General features: G+C 37.6%; 1 protein-coding gene across 2 annotated transcripts; it reads right to left on the reverse strand.

The window, feature by feature from the left end:
* Positions 1–681: 681 nt before the first annotated feature.
* Positions 682–6,004, reverse strand: LOC116842880 (protein HID1). 2 transcript variants are annotated; one of them, XM_032812693.1, is made up of 13 exons: positions 5,928–6,001; positions 5,625–5,834; positions 4,862–5,221; positions 4,687–4,740; positions 4,386–4,609; positions 3,787–4,028; positions 3,425–3,655; positions 3,207–3,332; positions 2,836–3,092; positions 2,518–2,761; positions 2,221–2,372; positions 1,969–2,141; positions 682–1,764 (listed from the first exon to the last, which is right to left on the reverse strand). In XM_032812693.1, exons 2-13 carry the CDS (start codon positions 5,688–5,690, stop codon positions 1,542–1,544), a joined length of 2,352 nt encoding a protein of 783 aa, XP_032668584.1. In that variant the 5' UTR covers positions 5,691–5,834; positions 5,928–6,001; the 3' UTR covers positions 682–1,541. The 2 variants fall into 2 exon arrangements, with proteins under 2 accessions (XP_032668584.1, XP_032668583.1); XM_032812692.1 differs by having other exon boundaries at positions 5,625–6,004.
* Positions 6,005–8,329: the final 2,325 nt, after the last annotated feature.

Here is an 8,329-nt window from a genome sequence, read left to right on the forward strand (position 1 = left end):
CTCTCTCTCTCTCTCTCTCTCTCTCTCTCTCTCTCTCTCTCTCTCTCTCTCATCTACAGATAGTAAAACTTTTCAATTTTTAGCATTAAGTAATAAACTATAAATTCATAAATATAAAGATTAATAATTAAATCAATTTGTAATATACAATAAACTTTTTTCTTCAAGAACGACGATACATTTCTTTTTTCCATCAAGTGACAGTGTATATAGGATGTTCCGCGTAAGACGTGCCAAAAGAAAAATATAAGTAGAACATAAAAATGAACAGATAAAAATTGTAAAGGTCATTTTTCAAACAACCACGTAAAATTTCGAGATATTAATTAAAATGGTTAGGCATATCAGAGTGCGGAGACGCGGCAGGCGGGACATACGGCTCGCTGCGGCCGGCGAAGAAAATGGACGAACGCATACGTACACGGACATACCCATAGTGCTACCCATTTCCAAACGGCCCACCTCTCTGACCTATAAGATAGGTCCGCGAGCAATCGTCCATTTTTTTCGCCGGCCGCGGCGATCCATATGTCACCGGCTGCCGCGTTCTAATATGTCTAAATATTTTAATTAATATCTCGAAATTTTACGTGATTATTTGAAAAATGACCTCTACAATTTTTGTTCACTTTTATCTGTTCTACTTATATTTTTCTTTTGGCACATCTTACGCGGGACACCCTGTATATATATATATATATATATATATATATATATATATATATATATATATATATACACACACACACACACACACACGTGTGTGTGTGTGTGTGTAAAATTACAGTCTCTTCGAAGTATAATAATAAATCAATGATACTGATTGCAAACCACATTTACGATCTTTTACGGAATATACATATTATATCGAGATAAAAGTACTTCGAAAGCTACTGTATAGATCATATATATTTATCGAAGAAACAAGATGAAATATTTCTGATTTAACCCTCGTTTTTCGCTCTTTATCTCGTGAAAGCCGTTCTTTTGAACACTGGTCGAAGTTAATCGAGATACAACCGATTCTTCGTTTCTTTCCAATCCTATATATCCGCTTAAAATTAATTCGACTAATGAAAGTAATAACGATCTTTTGGAGAAATTATTTAAACAATGCTGAAATTTCTGTATGGTCAATTTCGTTAATTATTTTTAGAAAGACGAAAAATTGGTTAGATATCAGTCATTTGAAGAATTCTAGTGCTTTAATACGCTTTTCCATGAGTTCAAGGAATTTTATCTTAAAACTACATATTATCTGTTGTATCTTACAATAATTATTTAATTTACATCTGAAAACAAGGAGAGAGAGAGAGAGAGAGAAAGAGTTAAATCTAAATCAATTTTCTTGAAAAAGCGAATTAAACCACTTTCTCGCTGAAACCTTCATTCCGATTAATGTTCATAGCAACGGCACTAATAAGTGTTGCCATACACGATAGCGAATCCGATGAGTCCCAGGCTCTTGCGCACTGCCAGCAACAATATTTGGCGCAAACCATAACGATACGAGAACCTAACGATTATTCTCCGTGCGCTATCTAAACCCTCTGAATTTCGAACAACTTGACATCCGTGTCGTACCATATGGGTGGCTCGACATTTCTAAGATATATCACACCCCACATGTACGTGCGGAACCACGCAGTTGTACCAGGGTTAGCCTGATATCGCCTGATAAGAATAGGATGTGGTACCGGTAGCAAACCGACTAAGGTACCGTGTTGCAGGAATTTCAAGATCTCGCTCTCGTCAGTCAGTCCCCTGTAGTATTAATCGGATCAATAAAAAACGTGAACAGACAATGACGCTGATTATTATTGCTTTGTAGGACCATTTTTTGGCTGTCGGAAAAAAACATTTAAATTTGAAAAACTATCTTGGCTTTTGTGTTACTAAAAAAGAAATAGACATAGATTTAAGCGTTTTTTTCCTGAAACTGGAAGAACAATTTAGGATTCTACTTACTTGTCGATACAGATCTTTTCAACCTGCGGCACAAGCACCTGAAGCAGTCGCATGATGGTCTGCAAGGGAAGCTTGCTCTTCCACTGGTATACCCAGTCGCTGGATGGTACCCATTGATTCACGTTGTTAACATTGGAATTATTTGTCTGCTCTGCCACACGAATGCCTCCCTTCTGCTCGGAATTAAATAGATTTTGGTCATTGTTACTCGTGAGAAAATTAGCCACAAACGTGCATCGACGTAATTCTTACCGGTACCACGGAATTCTTGATCACGCTCGTCGAATCCTCCTCCATATCGTTTGGTGTCTTGCTGTCGCGATTGTTGATGGACTTACCGATGTCGACGCTTGCTGCTGGACTCAGCGGATGCGCTGATTCTTTCTCTGTCATCTTTTCGATACCTGTTTTATCGCAATCAGCTTGTGTATTTCCAGAAAATGAACATTTCAGATAGACGAAAAGACGGCAGGCCAGTGAAAATATGGGAGAGAAATATTCGTATTCCACGCTGCTTCTCAACAAAGTCGAACACCAAAGAAAACTCACCTGGAGTCTCCAATAAGGACGCCTTCAAAGTACCGGGCTCAGCAGGTTGCGCGGGATGCGATCCTTCCATCGCAGCTTCGCTGACGTTCTCATTGGATGTGCTGGCGGGTACATGACGACGCTGTCTCTTACTAAGAGACTTTGCGATCGTGTTGCAGTCGCTGGGCAGGTTTGCGAGCGCATGAAACACTTGCCGCTTGCGTATTATAGTGTAGACTAAGTTGCTGTTCCCATCGAACTGATACTAAAAATGAAAAACACATAGAATGGAAGTGATTGTCCATCTATTTGTCGTTCTTTCATCGCGATCGCATTTACTTGGATAATATTGTTGAAAATCTCCAATAAAAAGAACACCAAGTGGTGATTAGTGGGCGCTGAGAACAAGAACCACGGTGTACTGAATGCCTCCAATAAATGCAACAACTTTGTGCTAGCTACCATAGACAAGGTTTTTAAATACGGCGAAACATTGACCAAGATTGTCAGGAGACAGTCGAATAACGGTTGCAGTCTCTGGTGGCCAGTCGTGATGATTTTATGGAATACAGTGACTAAAAGATCAGCATGCGTTCCTAAAATGTAACAATTCAAGTGTACCAAAGCGCAACTCAAAGAGATAAGTTTAATAATGACAATCAATTACTTATGACTGAAATCATTGGATACGATAATTGATGTTATCATACCTGTGAAAACGGGTATATCCATAGGCACTGTAGCTGTATATGGCTTATTCAGTCTCACTCCGAAATTGCGCTCTCCGCTCAAGAGAAGCAAGATAAATACACCGATATGCATCAAGCCAACCCGTGCTAAAATTTAATTCATTAGAAAATTATTAAAGAAGTTAATTTGTTTTCCCCAATTATTGTGCGAACGTAAGAATAAAAAGATGAAAATTTACATTGGTCAGCGCGCGAATCATTTAAATGATAAAGTATCGGCACGAGAACCTCGAGAACGTCTGAGCTCTTCAACACGTAATACAGGAACTTCTTGTTATAATCGCACATCTTCCAAAAGAAAACCAACAATTCCTGATGAAAATGCACCTTCTTGGTCGAATTCGGTAGATAAGTTTGCATTAAGGGATTGTTCAACAACCTGGTGATACCCCTTAAGACAAATTGAAAATCTGTGGACAGAAAACAGTGACGTATTTTGCACAGAACGATTCTAACTTGGTAAAATAATCTACAGATGAAGTCAAAGCTAATGAGAAAGCTGAGATCTAGCATGATAAATTGTGATGAAAGAGGATATTACCTTCATCGCGATGAATTCGACTCAAATAATTGATGAACAAGTTGTCTCCGATCGTGCCTTCCTCCAACGGCGCTCCGCCGGTAGTATCGTGATCCAGAGTCACGATTAGAATCTGCAGCGCGACATCGACTAGAGGCTCCAAGGAATCGGTGAACAGTAAGTGATTATATGGTACTCCATAACCGACTGGATCATACGCACATACAGTGTTCAGCAGTGATGTGAACATGGGCAATACATGTCTACGAATAATCACAAGTAATTTGATACATATTATGTATACAATTAATGGCTGTGTTCAATAGAGAAAATTGCCACGCAACTGTAAAATTCGTGAATCTCACTGGTATTCATGCTCTTAGTCAAGATTTAGAGCATTCAGTTAAGATTAAAAGTATATATACCAATCAAATTTATAAATTGTACAACAGTTACAAAGCAACCTTTTCTCTGTTGAGCAAAGCTATTGATTACATACAAAATATATATTAAATTTTATTTCATAGTAAAAATATATATGTAATCAACAGTTATATTTATACTGCTATTATTTATACTGCTAAACGCAGCCAGTATGGTACTTGATCAAAATAGATTACCTGTTTTCGCTGCTGGTTAAGTGTTGAATCCATCTGTTTGGCATGACCGACAGATCCACTGGCGGATTGTACATTGTTTCACTGAAGCATGTCAACAGAAGTTTCAGCAATTCCGTACGGTTCGAGTCCAGAATGGGGTATCTGGGTGGTGAATACGCGAAACCTACTCCTGCTTCCCAGATATATTCGCAACTGTCTATAGTTTGTAGCTCTTCAGCTTTATCCTGCAAAGACGAACGACTTTAGTAAGATACCACGATTCCTTGTTACACTTTTGATAGCTAAGATATCACAGACTTACCGGCCCTGACTTTCTACTAGCAGCTACAGTAAAATCAGGACAAAACAATAAATCCTGAAAAACAAAGATATAGGTTACTTTGGACATAATCCCTTTTGTTAGACTACTTATACCAGTTAATATATAATTAATAGAAAAAATGCTCTATTCTAGTAGTATACTTGAAATATTTTACACAAAGTGCATTCAACAGGGAATGGGCCAATGGTAAACTCTCTTCATTATCTTTCCCAGGCAGGCTGGACCAGAAAAAGCCTTTCCAATCAGAATCCTCAAATATGTAAGGTAACAAACGTGTAAGTAAGCGGCAGCAGTTCAGGACAGTCTGATGTTCTCGCTGAGTCCTGCAGCTACTGTCTACTGCCTTGACTAACTTCTCAACTGCCTTGTAACACAATGTTGCCAAGTTGGAAGGTGCTTCTTCCCTCAATATACGAATCTCTGGAGCCGGAATCAGAGTGAAGATGTCCTGAACATTCGTAACGTTCTCGGACCAAAACTGATCCCAAAATGTATCGTCTGATGCGTCAATCACCTGCAAAATAATATGAATTATTAATAGATTTTTAACTGTGGCAGATAGTATCAGACAATATCACCATAGACTAGCGATATTATAAGTTTTCCAGTAGTTTGCAAAACCTTGTTTCTCAACAGAAAGAAAATAATTCAAAAATTTCTTTTAGCTTTTAATATATGACTTTTAATATATAGTTTACATGTAGTTTAACATATAATCTAATATATAGTTGTACATTTAATTATACAATTAATTGTAAACTTAATTGTATACCGTAATATCACAAATTTTACTTTCTAGGTATACTCGTGACGAATTATCATTGTAAATCAATAATTTTGTTAAAAATTGCCTTTTTATTGACCTGTCAACCAATCATATGTTATTTGATCGGACAATAAACAATAGACGTTTTTACCTGAGTTTTCGACGTCAATTGCACTACAGCCTTACGGAAATTTAGTTTTGTGTCGGCGTTGCCCATTGTAATCGTCGCCCTTATCCGTTCAACAATTAAGCTCTGTTATAGCAAAAGGAGTAAAAACGCTTCGAAACTCTTCAAACGAGCACCATCGTCGCCATGTTTGTATAGTGACAGCAGCTGACTTTAGAGCTGCGTTCCAAAATTCTACTCAGTGAGTAGAGTACATTTAATTGACCAATTATGATAAAGAAATTCTAGTTATCTTTGTTCTTATTGGTCAATGAAATGCTACTCTACCCGTCGAATAGAGTTTTGGAACACAGCCCAAGACTTCACGACTTCAATATATGACTGAGGGCACCTAACTTGAGCAATGGCGTTGGGGCATGAGTCACTGATACGCCTCTAGCCAAATATTGAAGGAAGGAAGGAAGGAAGGGCACCTAACTTTAGTGACCCTACGATATTGCTCCGACCAATGACGTATACACCTAGACTCTTTGATTATATAACCATGGACTGCTAGCGGCGATTCTAATGCAGGATTCACATCGCATCCGATGTCCGACGTACGACGTCCGATATCCAATAAAAGAATAGCTTTCCAATGGAGAATTGAATTCTATATTAGAAAGCTGTTCTCCTATTGGATATCGGACGTCGTACGTCGGACATCGGACGCAGTGTGAATCCTGCATGGCTGCGTTCAGAAACCCTACTCGGTGAGTAGAGTAACATTTAATTAGCCAATCAGAGCAAAAGGAACTAAGATTTATTTATTATGATTGGTTTATTAAAGTAACTCTACTCATCGAGTAGAATTTCTGAACATAGCCCATAAGGGTGCTATTTCACGTGTCGTACGACAAGCTTTTCGGATACGTTTATTGGTTGGCGAATAGAGTATTTCTAGGTTCTCTGTTCGTCAACCAATGAATGTATCCAAAAGCTTGTCATACGACACGTGAAATATCAGCCTAAAGCAGGATTCACACTGCATACGACGTCCGATATCCAATAAAAGAATAGCTTTCCAATAGATAATTGAATTCTCTATTAGAAAACTGTTCTCCTGTTGGATATCGGACGTCATACATCGGACATCGGACGCGGTGTGGACGCGTTCGGTATAAACATACTATATGAGATTAAACTTATTAATAACTAACATTTTTTGAAAATTAACTATCTGATGCTCACGTTATCCGCTATGCTACTCTAACTCTAACTAACTCTACTCGAGCATCGGAAAGCAGTATTGAGTTGTCTTGAACGATGAAGATACTAGATGGTTGTGCCTATTACATTTTTCGATCCTGGAACTAACTCGTACTCGATTTAACGTAAACACCCTAATTGCTCCTGCACACAGGACACGCAGCGGAAGTTTGCACGACAGCCAATCAATATGCTGCTTTCCGTAATAACCTTCTAGCTCTTACGGAAAAACAACATATTAATTGGCTGTCGCGCGGATTTTTGCCGCGCGGTAAGCATTATCGCGTCCTGTATGCAGGAGCCATTAGCAACGTAAACGCTTCTAATATCCGCGTATCACATGGTGATACATATTAGAAAGACCTAATAGTATAGTAGAAGTAATAAAAAGAATAAAGCCAGCGGCACACGATGTTTGTTTTCGTGCTGGATTGCTTGCTGGATGGAAATACTCTATTCTGATTGGTCCGTCTTGAGAAAAATCCTAATCAGAACAGAGTATTTCCATCCAGCAAACAATCCAGCATGAAAACAAACATCGTGTGCCGCTGGCTTTAGACTTTCTTGAAAACCACAAATACTTTAGGTATAACAAAATTAATTATAGAAAATTATGTTAAAATTGTTATGAATTATGAGGGAAAATTAATGAGCCAAAAATGTCAATATATCAGACATAAATTGACAAAAATTATTTTATTTCAAAGACAATAATATACCGTCATTTGGGATAACTTTTATATCGCTGATATGAAAGTTCTATCCGTTTAATGATGCCACATGTTTTTGTAAGCCGTTGCAAATTGTTCAAAGTTACCCCGGTGTTCCAAGTTACCTCAAATAACGGTATTTTAAATAATTTTTTAAAAAATGTTGAACGTTCTTTTTATAATATTATATAATATATATTATATAATATATAATATATATATATATATATATATATATATATATATATATATATATATAATGGGAACGTTACTTTTTAAAAGTAACGCGTTACCATTACCGTTACTTGCGGTAAAAAGTAACTCGTTACTCGTTACTGATTCTAAAAAGTAACGCGTTACCGTTATTTGAAAAGTAACGATAAAAAAATCGTTACTTTCCGTTACTTTTGTAAAAAAAAAAATGTTAAAATCAGCTTATAAAACGAATTATTACCGGTACTTATCCAGTTTAGCGACTCACCTCCTATTTCGATGATAGTAGACTCAATCGACGCGTTTTTGTTAAAGAAACAACTTTTTCCTATGACAAAATCGTCGCTCTCTACTGCGAAGCGAGAAATTAATTGTTAAAGATGTTAGGTATGATAGGTTAAGAAACCGGGAGCGGTGCACTTGGACACGGTGCATTTGGACACAGCCAATCACAGCACCGTGTGATTAGAGACATTTGTAGGGTCCCTTGGAACAGCAACTTGTGATTGGACCGTGTCCAATTGCCCCGTGTCCAACTGATATACACCCAAGAAACCA

The sequence above is a fragment of the Odontomachus brunneus genome, unplaced genomic scaffold (assembly GCF_010583005.1).
Source record: "Odontomachus brunneus isolate Ranch 3 - 2012 unplaced genomic scaffold, Obru_v1 Obru_scaffold_028, whole genome shotgun sequence".
Classification (NCBI taxonomy): Eukaryota; Metazoa; Arthropoda; class Insecta; order Hymenoptera; family Formicidae; genus Odontomachus; species Odontomachus brunneus.